We start from the raw sequence: 17,433 nt of genomic DNA, 5'->3' as shown, positions 1-17,433 counted from the left end.
TACCTTTGGTCGTGCTCCGTGCCCTAATGTGGTGGACCATGTCTTAGCAATTGTCAGTCTTCCAGGCTCTGCAGATGTAACCGATCGCATTTCACTTGCAGTGAAGTCTGAAAACCTTTGCCTTGCATTTTGTTTCTGGAAACCTGTGACTGCCTCTAATGTGTTTTCTGAAAGCACTAGTCTGCCTTTAAGTTCATTTAACATGTAATACATCTTTGATAACAGCAATTGCTTTTGAAATTTGTTCTGCCGTGCTTACACTACTGCCCCTTATTAAAGAACTTTTGAAGTGCCGGCTAATCCCTGTGAGGGTAAAGACTCTGAACTGCCTGAATTTCAGCTCATCGCCATTTCATGTGCTTCCTTCCCTTTCTGGGATTGGATGTCACAGCCGTGCATCCTTCTTACGCTTCACTTATCTTGGAACCACTCAAAGCAAAGTGGTGTCTTGTGACGGTAAGAATATATTCTGATAAATGGCAAAGATCCTTCTTGACAAGCCTGGGCTCGAAGTGAATCCTTCAACATTACAGAAATCACAGATCGAGCTGGGTTCTAGTCCCATGTCTGAAGCTGTGAGAAAACCCCTAATCAGCAGCAACTTACGGGAGGAAAGTGTTTGTCTTCTAGTTTCAGGTTACAGTCCGTTCCCAAGGAACAGTTAAGACAGGGTCTCAAATCAGCTAGTCACATAATATCCACAGTCAAGACCAGAGGGAAATATGCTTGCCGTTTCTTCCTCAGCCAGCCCCTTTCCTTCTTATGCAGCTCAGAGCCTCCTCCCTAGAGAATGGTTCTGCGCACAGTGAGCTAAGTCAATTAACAATCAAGACAATCCCCCGTAGAGATGCCCACAGACCAATCTCATTCCTTATTGAGATTCTCTCTTCCCGGATGACTTTAGGTTATGTTGAGTTGATAATAAAACTAACCAACATGAGGTGTTTTTCCTGATGTCACCCCAGTGTTCTATAGGCACGCTGGGAATCAAGACGTTGCCGACACACTCCGAATCACTCATAGTACTAAGATTTCTTTTTGTCCCACGACTACAAGACTGTTGTTTTTTTTGGTATGTCCTTTATTCAGGAAAGTCACACTTAGTCAACATCTGTGTTTTCTTCCCATCTTAGAAACTGTATGCTTTAGATAAAACTTAAAGCATCTCGTCACTGGGAACCGCCACTGTGGATACAGTGTACTTAAAGGACACTAAATCGCAGTCAGATAGCATAGACCTTTGCTGGTTATGAACTGGTTGCTTATGCAATCTGTGACCTCACATCGCTCATCAGTGCTCCATTTCATTAACTCACTCAGTTGGGCACTTACCCATGACCGTGTTCCAGAAAAGACTCAAAGTTGCCTTCAGAGAAATAAAGACAAATTTTTAAAAAAATCGGAAGGATGGATAAAAAGGAAAGAGTCTAATTGCAACCTGAAATCAGCCTAAAACTTATTGATCGGTCTTCAGAGCATTTTAGGAGAACACTTGCTACCTTGAGGGCCACCTCTTTGAGCTGAGCTGCCTGGTAGCCAGAGGGCATTGTACTGGCTGGTCTTGTGTGTCAACTTGGCCCAAGCCAAAGTCATCAAGGAGGAAGGAGCCTCGGTTGAGGAAATGCCTTCATGAGATCCAGCTGTAAGGCATTTTCTCAATTAGTGATCAGTGGGGAGGACCCGGCCCGTTCTGGGGTGGCCATCCCTGGGTTGGTGGTCCTGGAGCCTGTAAGAAAGCAGACTGAGCAAGCCGTGGGGAGCAGGGCAGTAAACAGCTCCCCTCCATGACCTCTGCATCAGCTCTTGCCTACGGGTTCCTGCCCTGCTTGAATTCTTGTCCTGATTTCCTTAGATGATGAACAGTAATCTGGAAGCCAAGGCCAAATAAACCCTTTCCTTCCCAACTTGCCTTTGGGTCATGGTGTTTTCTTCACAGCAGCAGAAACCCTAACTAAGACAAGGCATTCTCTCACTTGATTAGGGAAACAAAAAATCCCTCCTTTTATATAACTCTAGCTTGTGTCAACTTAGCATAAAACTAGCCGGGACAATTGTTAACTTGACTCACAAACACAACACTGTTAAGACATAGCCTTTCCTTTCTTGTTCTTCCCCAAGATTACACATTAATATCAACATTACAGCATAACGTTTTTACAAACTTTCAAAGTCCCACCGTTTTCACAAATTCAGTCTCTCAACTGTGGACTCCTGTAAAATAAAAAATAAATTGGATACTTTCTTACTTCAAGACGGAAGAACTGGCGCATAGTAACAATCAAATCAGAATGAAACCAAACCCCAAAGTGTGAATAATTCAGTACCCAATGTCTGGGGCTCACTCACAGTCTCTGGGCTCCTCTAGGGCTTGGATCCTTCTCAGTTTTGACATCCGCAGCACCCACAACTTATCTTTTCCCAGCAGGCTCCACTCCACTGCTGCTGCTGTTCTTGGTGGTCATCTCATGGCACTGGCATCTCCAAAATGCTGGTGTCTTTTGCTGCAGCTGGGCTGCATTTTCACCAGTGGTCTCTCATAGGTTCTCTTCATGGTGCAAAGTCAACTTCTTTGCAAGACCCCTTCAATCCTGGGCCTTCAACTGCCTGAGGCTGCACATCACTCATGGCCTCTTCTGGCCCCTCACAGTGCCAAGCCTCAGCTGCCCTCCATGACCCCTTCATGCCTCCAAAACCAGTACCACCTGGGTGACCTTTACACTGCCAAGTTTGGCTGCCAGGACAAGATACAACCTCGGCCATAGCTTGTGTGTGCTGACCCCGAGGAAACACTTTCCAGAAGATTCCTCCTCACTGATGCTGCTCTCTTCTCAATGACCACTGACTTCTCAGCTCCAGCTGACCAGCATCGATTGTTACAGGAATACAAAGGCTTCACTTCAGCGGTGCCAGTCTCTTGTTAACCACGGTTGCTGCTTCAGCGCCAGCTAACCTGAAGTGCAGCATCTTAATTCAGAATAACAAATGGCCCCATTAGAGTCTTTAACCTTCCCTCTGAAGCTTCACAAGCCAGGCCTTCATTGTCTGAACTGCTCTCAACATCCTTGGCTTCCAAGCTCCTATAGACCCGCTCACTGGGCTCTCAACATTTGATGTCTTTTTAGCCCAAAGTTCCAAAGTCCTCTACAATCCTCCCAAAACAATATGATCAGGTCTGTCTCAGCAATATCCCACTATCCTGGTGCCAACTTCTCTTAGGATTCTGTTGCCATGATGAAACACCATAACCAAAGAAACTTGGGGAAGAAAGAGTTTATCTGGCTTACACTTCCACAGCACCGTTCATCGTTGGGGGAAGTCAGGACAAGAACTCAAACAGGGCAGAAACCCGGAGGCAGGAGTTGATGCAGAGGCCATGGAGGCGTGCTGCTTACTGGCTTGTTCCCCATGGCTTGCTCAGCCTGCTTCCTTATAGCAGTCAAGACCACCAACCCAGGGATGGCCCCACCTACAGTGGGCTGGGCTTCTCCTGCATTGTTCACTACTTGGAGAAAATGCCTTACAGCTGGGTCTCATAAAGTCGTTTTTTGTCAGCTGAGGGTCCGTCCTTTCAGATGACACAAAGGGACGTCATTTTCATTCTGTTCTGGGATGCTCAGAATTCATACACCTTTATCTATACGAACGTTTTCTTAAGCTAGCAAACAGAATGACGGAGTTTGCTGCAGCATTTCCACACGTCATTGACTTTGTTCTTCCTCTTCCTGCTTCAAGTGGGCCCACAATACACGAGCGTTTGAGTGAGTCACAGTTTTCTGAGGTTGAAACTACCAAGAAGCCAGCCTCGGGAGACATCCTAACTAAATTCTTTCTGGCGTTATTTTATGCCCGCCACCCCTTGCCAGTATGTGGTGTGGGTGGGCGTTGCAGGACAGGAATCTGGACCAGCCAGTCTCCTCCACACACCTCCTTTGCCCTAGCTAATGGCGAGGCCTTGGGTTAGTAGTGCCTTTCGTTCATTAGGGCCGGTAAGATGACTCAGCAGGGAGAGGCCTCTGCTGCCCTGACAACCTGAGTTTGATTCCTAAGGGTCACATGATGGAAGGAGAGGACTGTCTCCCTAAGTTGTCTTCTGACCTACACATATATACCCACGCACATACACAAATAAATAAATGTAGTAAAACAATGTTAAAATCATAGTCGTAACATGCTCAGGACTGTGTCTGGTGAATAAGTACTATATAAAAGATAATTAGGTGCCGTTCTCATCTTTAACTTCTTATATCCCACCCTTGATATCATGTACTATTTGGTTATTGACTCATTTAGTCCACTAGGAGGCCTGGTTCCAGCAGGGTTCTGTTCTTATCTCCACAGGAAAACACTCATCTTTGAAAAATTCAAGGGACCCTGGATATACACAACTGACCTTGGGAGGTCCTCACAGTTCCAGTGATGTCCTTGTCTTCCCTAGTCCGCTCTGTGCTAAGGACAGCATTTTGCCTCAGACCAGTGGGGAAGTCATATTACACATAGCAAATCTGAGTCTTCTGTTTGATTTTCTCTTTTGTGTATTTGGGGAAATAATACTTTGTAAATATGCTTTTCTTCAGCTCACTGTTGGCTCTAACACTCCCAGGTCTTACAAATGATGGTTACTGATCGGCTAGTTTGCTAAGCAAGTCAGAAGGGCATGTAAAAATGAGGCCAGGGAGGTCGCTCAGCAGCGGAACGCATCAGCTTTTTGTTGCATGCTTATTCTTCATGTCTTGGATTTTGAAGACATAATCTCACTATGTAACTCAGGCTGGTTTTAACCACATGGCAATCCTGCTTTAGCTCCCAAAGTGCTGGGATTGGGGGTGTGAGCCAACACTCCTGGCCTCTTTGTTTCTTTAAAACATCTGATACTTAAGATGTTTATGCTGTACTGTTGATAGGTCCATGCTTGCGGTTCCTGAGACCTGAGTTTCCTGGTCTGGTGACTTATGCAGTTACTAATCAAAACCAATACCAGACTTGGGGATCACTAGGGATCAGTGCCATATGGGACAGAGGAAAGAGGCAAGATTGGACAGAGAGAAAAATCACACCACTGTCCGGCCGTGTGCTTCAGCAAGCTGGTGGGGCACCACTGAGATGATCCCTGAAGCCCCAGCACAGCTGGATGCCCTACTGGACGACTGTAGACCCAGAGGGAAGAACATCTGGCCAGAGCAGAGTGGCGGGGTCATCCCTGGGGGCATCTGTACATCGCTGCATCTCCTTCCATGACACCCCACTAGCTTCCCATGTGTCTGATGGACTCACAGAGCTTGCTTCGGCTTACTCTCTGGAAAGCCTGGGACTTGATTTAGGGAAACTGCTTCCAAAGTTTGTCACTGATGGAGGAGGAGACAGAGTCTCCACTACAGGGGTGCCAGCCCCCTCCAAGGATTGCAGCCGAGAATTGGGGTCCCGAGCTCCCTTCTCCATCATTGAATTCTCTGTATTGGGTTCTATCCAATGCCTTCACCCTACTTCATCCCCTCTTTTAGGGCACTAGCTCTGCAACTGCTTCTGGGCATATCTGCCCCAGTTCCTCCCACCCAGCCCAGTCCTCAGTTGTAGCCATTCAAAACCCAGAGGACCACCCACAAGCCAAGCTTCCCATTAGGGCCATCAGTTCTATTGCCACTTTCAGTAAACACCATTGATTATAGGAAGCACTTCATGGGGTCATTTACAAACTTTCTACTTCATTCTCTTGCTCCTTCTCTTCCTTCTTTGCTGTTCTGGAGGTAGAAAGTAGGATATCAGCCAAGCGCCTTGCCATGCACTACACCCAGAGCCGAGTTCTTTCTCTATGAATGGTGATACTATATGGATTCTCCTTGTCTTAGTATTACAGATGGAAGCAATGTAATACAGCATCTGCCTGTGCACATCCTCTGTATCATCCCAGCTCCTAGCAGTGCTATAAACCAGGGGGTCCAGCCTTTTGTCTTCAGCTGCATTGCATGAGGACAGATTGTCTTGAGCCACCCGCAACACTACAGAGGAATACTGATTCCTTTTTAAGCCTGATTTTCTGGAGTTTAAGAAGAGAGTTAGAACGCTGGGGCTGCAGCCTAGTGGTGGAGCACTGGCCGAGCATGCACAAGACTCTGGGCTGTAGCCAGCATCATAGAAAGGAGAGAGCTTCATTTGTTTATTAACGTAAATGTAGTCATCCTTTTGTTTTGTTTCTTTACCCCAAAAGCATTTAAAGCCAAAATAAACTATATTAAAGGACAAATTGTTTGTTATCCCAAGCCAAGAACTCAAGGAAACTGTTTATTTATTCATTCATTTATTTAGTTGATTTTTCTAAAAGTTTCTCCCCTCCCTCCCTTTCTTCCTTCCTACTTCCTGTCCCTCTGGTGTGGGGGTGGGTAGATGGTGGTGGTGGTGGTGATGGTGACAGCGGTGGCAGTGATTCATTGATTAAGAGGGCTTCCTGCTGTTCCTGGGGACCGAGTTTGGTTCCCAGAACCCATGGCAGCTCAGCACTGCCAGTAACTCCAGCTCCAGGGTATCTGACACCCTCTCCTGTCTTCTGTAGATCTCTCTTTCTATAGAGATGGCGTATGCTAAAACAGACAAATCCTCATACACCTAAACAAAAATAATCCTTTAAAAGAAACCATAGCCACAGGCACAGTAAGGATTACAAATAATTTAATCTTCCAAAACATTAAGAGCAATAAGACTTTACAATGCAGCGTTAATTTGATGTTATGTGAAACTCTGAGGTTCAAACCTCTTTTAAAAAAAAAAGTGAACCCATGTTAACAGCAATTTGAAATCCAGTTCACAATTCACAGCCCTCTCTGCTGGAATCTTCTAGAGGCTGTGGATCTTTGAATGCCATTCATTTTGCATGAGAAGAGCAGCAGATAAGAAATTCGTAAACCCTGTTTTCAGCCCAAGGCCAAGGTGAACTGATCTTCAAGGCTATGACAGCCACAAATTTTGCAAGTCCGCTTCCAACAGGTCATTTCTTCAATGCACTGCAGTTCTAAGAAGCCCACAGTCAGTTGTGAGAGACCCAAGAAGAGGAAATCTGTCTCTGTTGATGATGCTATGACGTCACATGTACATGAACGTCTGAGCAGAAGGAAGAACACAGCATCAGTTGCTTATATTAGAAACACCATTACAGGCTGGGTGATGGTGGCGCATGCCTTTAATCCCAGCACTCGGGAGGCAGAGGCAGGCGGATCTCTGGGAGTTCGAGACCAGCCTGGTCTACAAGAGCTAGTTCCAGGACAGGCACCAAAACTGCAGAGAAACCCTGTCTCGAAAAACCAAAAAAAAAAAAAAAAAAAAGAAACACCATTACAGCCAGACATACTGGCTGCATGTTAAAAGAAAACCCCAGTGACTGCTCAAATTAGCCATCAGGAATAGGTAACAAGTTCACTTGTTCAAATTTAGCATTTGTACAAATGAAAGCTCAGGTCATGGGTGCATTCAGGGGCCAGACAGGGCTTCTTTGATGTTCCAGAAGAGCTTGGTGACACTGGGAGCCCAGAAGTGTGGAAATTGCGTTATCATTGGGTCCCAGAAGCAGTGTCCAGGAGAATGCTACCTTTGAACAGCCCCTGAGAGCAGCATCAGGCTTTGTGTAGACAGCCCCTGTCCCGCCTGAGAGAGTAAACTGTGGCCTGCCACGTACTGTGAATATCTGAGTCGTGGGAGACAGCCAGCGGTGGAAAACAACTGACTCCCTTGGGAACTCAGAGGATCCCAGCACAGGAGTCCTGAGACTCTCGCCCTCTAGAAGGACATCTACGGGCTCTGAGCATGGTGATTTGGTAAGCCGGTACATCACTACAACACGTGGTAACACCCAGGGTAATTGTGCCCTTTGGCCAGTTAGGGAAGGTTGCTCATCCACACTGCAGTGCTCGAAAATGAAGTAAATATTTGTACCAGCAATTTAAAGACTAGCTCTGAGGATTAAATAGTGGCCGCTCCTGTTCGTTTTTCCTGAGGCAGGATCTCAGGATGTAGCCTCAAACTCAAGGTCACCATGGTTCCTCCTCCCCAAGGGTGGATTAATGGGACGCGCCACCGTGAGTGACTTTTCTATTCTTATAATCTGGAAATTAAGCATGGAAAAGGGAGAAAGCAAAGGTTGCTCAGATTGCCTTGTGCCTGTCGGCAGTGGTAAAGATGCTAAAGATGCTTTAGCTTTTTTTTAAGGGCACCAAACAGTAGATATTAAAGAAAAAACTGTAACATTGTGGTACCCTGGTCCACTTGCTTGTTGTTCTTGAAGTATTTGAACAAATCATTTTCCTGACTCACCTGTGATCTTTACGATCTTAAAAGGGAAATTCTCGGAGTTGTGAGCCAAGAGTCGCAGCATGCATGTTTAAATACTTTATATCTGTAAAGAAACTGCCTTACCTTGTACACATATGCAGCATTATTCATCTTTGGAAATTAATTTACAGAGATCCCTTGAAACAAGGAATCTCCCATCACACGTTTAAAAAATGTAACCGTTCCTGAGCTAGCAAAATGTCTCAGCGGGCAAAGGGCTTGCTGCGAAAGCTTGAGAGCCTGAGCTGGGGTCCCTGGAACCCACGAAATGCCAGGTGGGAAAGCCCTTGGCTGTAATCCTGGCAGGGTGGACGGTGGAGATGGGAGATTCCTCAGGGGCTCAAGGGCCAGCTAGCCTGGTGCCCAGGAGTGAACAAGAGATCCTGCCTCAAGGTGGAAGGCGGGATCTAGCACGCAAGGTTGTTCTCTGACCTCCACGCACGTGCAGAGGCATGCCTGTGCCCAGAACATGAGCACACACACAGGCATGCACTCAGGCACACATACACACACATGATAAAAATACTATGTCACTGCATAACAGTTTCTCTGAGAGTGTTTTAGGAAGACCCCCCGGAGGTCCTTCCCACCTTGCTCTTCCTCCCTATTCCTTCGCTCCTAAGCCTCCTCATCCTGTGTGTCTTCTTCCTTAGTTACCTGAGGCCCTCTTTCTGCTGTTTTCGTGAGGAGTGGTCTCACTGTGTAGCCCAAACTGACGTTGAATCTTCTCACCTCAGCCACCCACCACTCTAGTCCTGAGATTAAACCACCACACCCATATTGTTCAAGGCAGTTCAAAAGCACCAGGTTTCTTCCTAGTCCCTGTGGAGGACCCAAGATTTCTTCTTGGTCAGTGTGAAGATAGCAAGGGTGGGGAGGGAAGGAGGCCCCTGTGGATTTCTCCACATCGTGCTGTGGCTTGAAAGGTCACCATTTGCCGTCTCTGTAAGTCCATACATACTTGGGGACATTGGGAGAGTTTCTTCTGTGAATTCTGTGTAAGTCATCAAGTATCATTACTGACTCATGTTTGATGACACATTTGTGTCTGTGGGGCTGTGACTCAGCTGCCTTTTCCTTGCACTTGTAACTGTCACACAGTGCCTAATATGCACAGAATGAGAGACTAGCTCCATAGCTCTGTGTACAGCTTGTGAGCCATGGTTAACCATGGGATAGTAGTTTCCACAGTCTACAGGAACTTTGTCATGGCTCTGTGATGGGCAGTTTCCCTCAGTCAACTTGACCAGTCTAGAATCGCCTTCCGGTGGTCTCAATGAGGTGCTGTCTAGACTAGGTTGGCCTGGGGCAGGTCTGTGGGAGTTCCTAGTTAGTGGGAAGCCTCGCCCACTGTGGGCGGCACTATTCCCCAGGCAGGGGGAGAGTGAGCTCCTGGTTCAGAGCTCTGCTTTAGACCGGTGTGGTGTGAGCATGCACTGACTTCCCTGTGATGTTGGACTGCAACCTGGAGTTGCGAGCCACTCACAGTATTTATCCAGAAAGCAGAGGTGAAACTGAAACACTTTTATCTCTCTACGGCTGACATGTGTAGCAGACTTTCTCAGAGCGCCAGCCCCAAATCATGAGCCAGAGACTTACTGTTAGTTATGAATGCTTGGCCCTCCTTTAGGCTTGTCCCACCAGCTCCTGTAACTGAATTTAACCTATATCTCTTCATCTACGTTTTACCTCAGAGCTTCTTCCCTTGCTTTCATTGTATATGTCCTCCATGTCTGGCTGGCTGGCCAACCCCGGGGTTTCTCCTTCTCTCTCCCTCATTCTCTCTCCCTCCTCTGGAAGCTAGATTCCTCCTACTTATTCTTTCTGCCCACCAGCCCCGCCTGTCACTCTGCTGCTAGCTATTGGCCCCTCAACTTTTTATTAGACCAGTCAGGCGTCTTAAGCAGGCAAAGCAACACATCTTTACATAGTTAACCAAATACAGCAACCTTTACATAATAATATTCCACAACATAAGCAAATGTAACACATCTTTACATAGTTAAACAAATATCCCACAGCATAAACAAATGTAGCACACCTTTATATAAAGTAATATTCTGCAAAATAAACAAATTAACACATCTTTACATAGTTAAATAAATATTCCACCACAGACACACGCCTTCTTTTTCCTTGTGTGATGTGCTTCATTTAGTCTGACATCACGAGAGCCCCTGGGCCTTCCCCCTCATCATAAACCAAATTGTAGCTTTTCTTTCTGATTTCTAAATGCAAACATTCAATTTCTAATTTAAGAACTGAGAGTCCTGCTGTAATTGTGAACAAAGCAGTAAGCGTGAGAAGGTCCACACTGCAGAGCATCTGTAAGACATGCCTTGGGTCATTTCCTCCCCACACCCTTCCTAAGTGTATTTGTGTTTTGCCTGCATGTCTGTCTTTGCTGCTGTGTGTGCCTGGTACCCACAGAGCCAAAAGAGGGTGTCTGAACCCCTGAAACTGCAGTTACAGATAATCGTGAGATGCTTTGTGGGTGCTGCAAATCAAACGCGGTTCTTCTGAAAGAACAGCAAGCACTCTTAACCACTGAGCTGTCTCTCCAGCTCCTTGAGTTGTTTTCTGAATTTACTCAACATATTTACGTTTTAAATGCACTTTACATGCTAGGGACACGTGTTGGGGATTTTGTAGGAGGACAGAGCCACTTGTTGATTCCTGCTGCCCAGAACCAAAGTAATCACACAGAAACTGTATTAATTAAATCACTGTTTGGCCCATTAGCTCTATCTTCTTATTGGCTAACTCTTACATATTAATTTAACCCATTTCTAGTAATCTGTGTATGGCCACGTGGCTGTGGCTTACCGACTAATGTTTTGGCGTCTGTCTGTCTGTTGGTCTCCGGCGGGGCTACCAGACATATCCCCTACTCTGCCTTCTTCCTCCCAGCATTTCCCCACCAACCTCTATTCTTTGCACTAGCCCAAGACATTTTCTTTATTAACCAATGGTGTTCACAGCATACAGAGGGGAATCCCACATCAAGATTTGACTGTGAACAAAACAGCAACGGTGGTCCCTTCATGGGACTTATATTTTGCAAAGATGCTACACTGCCTGAGTTGAATCCTGTGTGAGTGAAGCTCAAAGGATGATTGTTGACTGGAAACAGAAACCCCGAGGCCTTGTTAGGATGCAGAGAGACGAGGCACCTGCAATGCAGAACGAGAGGATGAGAAGGCTTCGGGTAAACCCCACGTGTTCTGGGCACATGGTGAAGGAAGAATTGGCCAGCAAGTTAAGAAAGAGAACCAAGAGAGAGAACTAGACAGGTACTTCAGAAGCCAAGCTGAAATTAGACAGCAAAGACCTAGAAGAAGTCACATGCTCTATGGGAAGACTGAGAAGCATCTGCCACATTTACAACCCCTGAGCCATTGATGATCTTAGTGAGGGCAAGGTCCTGAAGAGGTAGAGGACAAATTTAGTGGGGACAAAAGTTCCAGAGTGAATGGAAGACAAGGAAAGCCATAAACCAAATGCAGTCAGTCAGGAAGCTGGTCAAAAGGTCATAGGTGAAGAAGGATATGAGCCAAATACAGGTGTGGGTTCAGTTCACCTTCTTCATTTGAACAAGAGAGAGAGGGAGGAGGGAGGGAGGGAGGGAGGGAGGGAGGGAGGGAGGGAGGGAGGGATATGTATGAACCACAGTGGAGGTCAGAAGACAGTCTTGGCTCTCAGTTTACCTTCCTCCCTATGGGAGGCAGCTTTTATAAGACCATCTGGTCCTTCTACCTCCAAGAATTTTCCTAGCTCTTCCTCTGGTTGAGAGGAACCTGTGCAGACTCATGCACCCCATTTTTGCATGGCTTCCTCTGCTCATGCATGTACAGCAAGGGTGTTTACTCACTAAGCCATCTCCTCAGACCCCGAGTTTTACTTTCTGATATAAAATTTTTCAAACATGAAGGAAATTTACATCATTTTAAGGTTTTGCTGGATTATTTGAAAGTAAATGACACCTATATAGTGTTTCTCTCTAAATACTTCTGTTTGCTTCTCTGAAACGTAGGTCTTTTAACCCTCAACAAAAATCGTGGATGATTAATCAGTCCCTCATGACCACTGAAGGCATCTGCACAGGTCCCCAGTTGGCCTCAGCTGGTGCCTGTGGGGGAGGGAGTGTTTGGGTCTTTGTTCAGTTTCATGAAGGAATCTGTAGCCCACTTAGACATTGTCTAGGTACTTCCAGGGGCCGTGGTACCTGGGAACTTGAGGTAGATCCTGGGATAAAATGGAGGGAGGTGTTGGAAGGAGCCTGACCCTCGCCCTGTGCTGCAGTTTGAAGCAGGCAGTGGAACCAAACTGGAGACTACTTGAAGAGCTGACAACAGGAAGTAGAGGCCATTCCCTGCCAGTGGCTCCTTTTGTAGAATGAATTGTATAAGGGGAGAGTCCAGGTCTCTCTATTACATGTTATGCTGGCACACACAGTGCTTGGCATGCAACAGATACTCAGTAAACATGTTTTATAAATTCATGTTGAGAATCCAGGCAAGGTAAGATTTCAGGGAAACCAAAATACCCAGATTATAAACACTACTTCCGCACTACCTGATGCTCATCAAAACCCTGTGGTCAGTCATTCTGTTCCCTTGAAAATGGTTTTGTTTTCCAAATGCAGGAGTCAGAAAAGAGGGGCATTTCATCTGAGATCTTGCAGCTCTTGAATGGGTCCTGGCAGCATGTGATTGGGTCATGTAGTATTCTGGTGGTCTGTAGGCATTGGCTTAGAATCGCTGGTGTGCAGGTTGCCTCTAGAACACTGGTTCTCAGTCTGAGGGTCATGACCCCTCGGGGTTGAATGACCCTTTCACGGGGTTACGTGTCAGATATTTACAATATGATTCATAACAGTAGAAAAAATCCAGTTATGAAGTCATAGCAAAATAATTTTATGGTGGGGGGTCACAATCTGAGGAACTATGTTAAAGGGTCACCGTATGAGGAAGGTTGAGAACCAGTGCTCTAGAAGTTTCTGTCCTTGGTGTTAGGAGTTTGTGAGCAGAAGGATGGAAAGATGTCTCATCGGTTAAGGGCACCTGCTCTCGCAGAGGCCTCCATTCTGTTCCCAGACCCACACCGGCAGACAACCATCATTAACCCCAGTTCCAGGAGCTGCAACACCCTCTTCTGATACCCCGGGGCACTAGGCAACATATAAATAAAAACCTGAGAGAGAGAGAGAGAGAGAGAGAGAGAGAGAGAGAGAGAGAGAGAGAGAGAGAGAGAGAGAGAGTTTGTGTGCAGAGCTGCCTGAGTCTACTAGGTCAGCTCCAGCACTCAGTACCTGGAACACTTTCCCGGGCTCCCATCCAGAACTCCAGCCAATGGGTACATCTTTCTCTCCTGCAGAATTGCTGATCCTTGAGTTCTTCCTTCGTTCTTAGTTTCAAATGCCGTTTGGCAGCACTGACATGGAAAAGGTGGGCTTTGATGTGATTTGTGGCTTTGCGCGTGTTTATACACTCAGGAGTTTGAGGTTCATTTAATCTGTGTTTTTCAAAGTATTCATCAAAGAGCCCCATGGGGGAACGGAACCTTTGAGAACACGTGACGCTTGTTGACAGAATGCATCAGAGTTGGTTATTTTTGCCGTGTTATCTATCTGACTTGGAGACAAGGAAGCTGTAGTGTGTAGTGGGCGTATTTTCAGAAACAAAAGCTTGGCGATTTCATGTACCACTCAATTTCTTTAGCATGGGTCAGTGGGACTATGGGTAGAGCCTCTGGGAGCCAGGCTCTCTGTGGCTCTACAAAGACTTCCATCTTGGCATGCCTTGGTTTTTGTAGTACTGGGATTGAACCTCTGTCCTTACGCCTGTGCTCTATCATTCCTGACACCTTCTTAAGGATGAAAAATGGGAGTGGAAGAGGTGATGAGCCACTGCCCTGCCTTGGGGGCCTCTAATAGCCTTCCATGTCTGCAAAAATAATCCCTGTCCTAGAGCGACCCCCAGAACAGACGCTAGGACGTGGGTGTGAGAAGTTTGAAATAGGGGACAGATAGATGTAATGTTACAGTTTCTTTCCCGGGTTTTGAGTGACAGTTTGCATTCCCATCATTGGTAACTGAGAAAAAGTGGGGTTCAGTACAGATGGTGGCATGGGGTCTTTTGAATGCTTTTCCTTGCCATCCTCACAGCTTTATTCTAGGTGGGCCTTTGGGTACTCTGTTTTCTGGGAAGTGAAACTCAAATATAAAGTGGGCTAGTTAACTTACCCCAAACCCCACAGCATGTAAATGGCTACCCAAGGATTTGTGCTTCATCTCCCTGGCTCCCAAGCCTGTTCCCTCCCTAGCGCAGTATGGATACCCCCAGACTGAGTTAAGACCCGCTCATCCACCTTCCCTACCGGCAAACAACACACTTTTTAATCCCTTAAATCGCTGTGGGAAATTTCATTTTCAGCCAAGAACTATTAACCACTCTTGTGCACTAGCAAACCTCAAGTCGATTTATTGGCTTCAAATTAGGCTCCGCTCGTCTATTTAAAGTAACAAGCTGAGATGAAACTCGTTGGAAGAAATTAGACTGAGCTCAAGTAGACAGCTCAGTTGTTGTCTGTAAGGAAAGGGGCCGAAGCATCTCTGAGATTTGTCATAACTCTAAATAGCAAAAACCAGATAGACACTGTTCAGTTCTAATGAGAAGAGCCAAGGACTTTTTGTTCTTTAGCAAGTTAAATATCCCCAGACTTATTAATGTTTACCACTAAAAAGTCCAATTAGAACATTTTTGCTAATGTTTCAAAGACTCAAAATAGGGGTTGGGGAGATGGGTCCATGGGCAAGAGCACTTGTTTGGTGATGTGAAGACCTGGGTTTGAAACCCCCTTGCCCATGTAAACCACCAAGCAAGGCTGCGTATGCCTACAACCCCAGCACTGAGGGGAACAGAGACAGGCAGATCCTGAGAGCTTCCTGGCCCACAAGCGTAACCAAGATAGTGAGCTTGTAGATGGTTAGTGAGAAACCCTGCCTCGAGGTGATGACACCCAAAGCCCTGGATGGTCTCTGTACACTGACACACAGGCACATGCCACTGTGTGTGCAACACAGACACATACCAGAATAACCCAAACTACAACCTTGACTGTTGGTGAGCACAGTGGGTAGGGCACCCACAACACTGGAACTGTGGTGTTGATGCTATCCTGGAGCTTTCATCCCTGTGTCATAGACGTTAAAAGGCTCATTTAGAATCTTCCCCCATTGTAAAGGCCCCTGTGGTGGTACCCATAGTTTATCAATAACTGCTTCCAAGAGGAAGTAGCTCCCTCTTGTGGCTCGTTGGCATATGACCCAAGTCATGTTGTGTCTGCAACCCTGAGACTTGATGGCAGGCAGCGCCTGGCCAGAGAACTCCAGCTTCTTTGTAGCTCAGGCCCCTTCATGCCCACTGAAGTCTAGACGAGAAACAGAATAGTTAGGCCCCTAGCTCCAGGCTTTCAGCAGTCTCTTCGTTACCCTCCACCATACCAGCTTCAAGATCAAGGAATGAGGTCGTCCTCAGGCCTTCTGGGGAATAAGAAGGACCTAGGATTTCCTTTCATGCCTTGTGCTTCTGTATCCAATTTTGACATTATGGATTAGTTGAGCTACTGAAAAAAAGTATCTCTTTAGTGATAAGATTGAGTGTTTTACCTGCAGCTTCCAAGGTGAGGTTTTGTTTTGTTTTTGTTTGTTTGTTTGTTTTCTTTTGCTGGGGAAGTTACAAGGGCTGAGGGTGAATTGGAGGAGGGATGGGGAGGTGAGTGGGATGGGGAACATGATGTGAAATTCACAAAGAATTAATAAAAAAGGTTTTTTAAAAGATTGAATGTTCTAATTTTTATATAGATGGAGAACACAGACCTGAGGGGTGAGCAACACCAAGTGATTGTTTTCTGAAAATAAAGCCTCAAGAATTAGAAATTCTCCTTTAAATAAGCCCCACAGTTAGAAAGGCCAAGTTTCGCAGTGATCCGCCATGTTTTGACGGCTGTTTTTCCTCTCTCTCTCTCTTTCCTGTCTAGTACATAGTGGAATGTCACGGGGTCACCCTTCTTCCTCAGTTCTTGGGAATGTACCGGCTTAATGTCGATGGAGTGGAAATATACGTGATTGTTACCAGGAATGTGTTCAGCCACCGTTTATCTGTGTATAGGAAATACGACTTAAAGGTGAGATTGGCTTCGGTCATTTGCATTAAGTGGCTCAAGCGTACCATCCATATTGTATATGTTATAGTTAATTGTGTGACTGAAATAATTCAGATGCACCTAAAGTTTGTATCTCAGTCCATGCTGCTGCAGTCGTGGCAGCCAATGCCATGTAGTGGTCTGTGTGCTGGGAATAGTTGATAAGTGGACCAGACCGGGGCAGCAAGATAGCCCAGCAGGCAACAGCACTTGCCCCACAAACCTGATGACCTGAGTTCACGCCTCAGACTCCATGGTAGAAGGAAAGAATTGGTTCCCAAAAGTTGGCCTCTGACCTCCACCTGCACATGCCCAGAACACACACACACTACAGTAAATAAATAAATAAAAACAAAACCAGAACAAATCTTTAAGGATTTTATATATTTCATTATATATATATTGTGTATATATATATACATATATACATATTACTATTATTATTACTTTAGGGAAATAATGAGCGGTGTGGGTAGAAATGAACAGGGAAGGCCACACTATTTTGTTAACAGTAAACAAGTATTCTATTGCTGAGCTATAGCCTCAGCCCTTTTTCTTCTTATTTTGAGAGAGGGTCTCACTCAGTTGCCCAAGCCAGCATTAAATTCACCGTGAAGTCAAAATAGGCCTTGACTAGTAATCCCGGCCTCGGCTTGTTGAGTGGCTGAATCGCAGGCCTGTTCCCCCAGCTGTCAAGGCCTGCATTGCTAAGCAGGGTGTAAAGAAAGATGTGCCCATGAGGGCACCAGTGGAGAGCGTGCAAGAAACGGGGGAAGATTCACGACAAAGGAGACAGGAGATCCCAGAGACTGGACATCTCAAAGACGGCAGAAAGACGGGAACCACTGGAAAAATGTTGCTGCAGCGGCATGATCTGAGTTTTACAAGTTCAGACTCAGCCAACTGTAGTGTGAT

At 46.0% G+C, this 17,433-nt stretch overlaps 1 protein-coding gene across 2 annotated transcripts in view; it reads left to right on the top strand.

The window, feature by feature from the left end:
• Window positions 1–17,433, top strand: part of Pip4k2a (phosphatidylinositol-5-phosphate 4-kinase type 2 alpha) — a 160,841-nt gene that overhangs the window by 115,865 nt on the left and 27,543 nt on the right. For both annotated transcript variants that reach the window (XM_075970594.1, XM_075970596.1), the window contains one exon: window positions 16,354–16,500. In XM_075970594.1, coding sequence (XP_075826709.1) covers window positions 16,354–16,500 — 147 coding nt within the window. The remainder of the gene's footprint in view (window positions 1–16,353; window positions 16,501–17,433) is intronic.

Source organism: Microtus pennsylvanicus, chromosome 4 (assembly GCF_037038515.1).
Source record: "Microtus pennsylvanicus isolate mMicPen1 chromosome 4, mMicPen1.hap1, whole genome shotgun sequence".
NCBI lineage: Eukaryota > Metazoa > Chordata > Mammalia > Rodentia > Cricetidae > Microtus > Microtus pennsylvanicus.
Note: the sequence above shows the minus strand (reverse complement) of the source record. Positions and strands in the feature narration are given on the sequence as shown.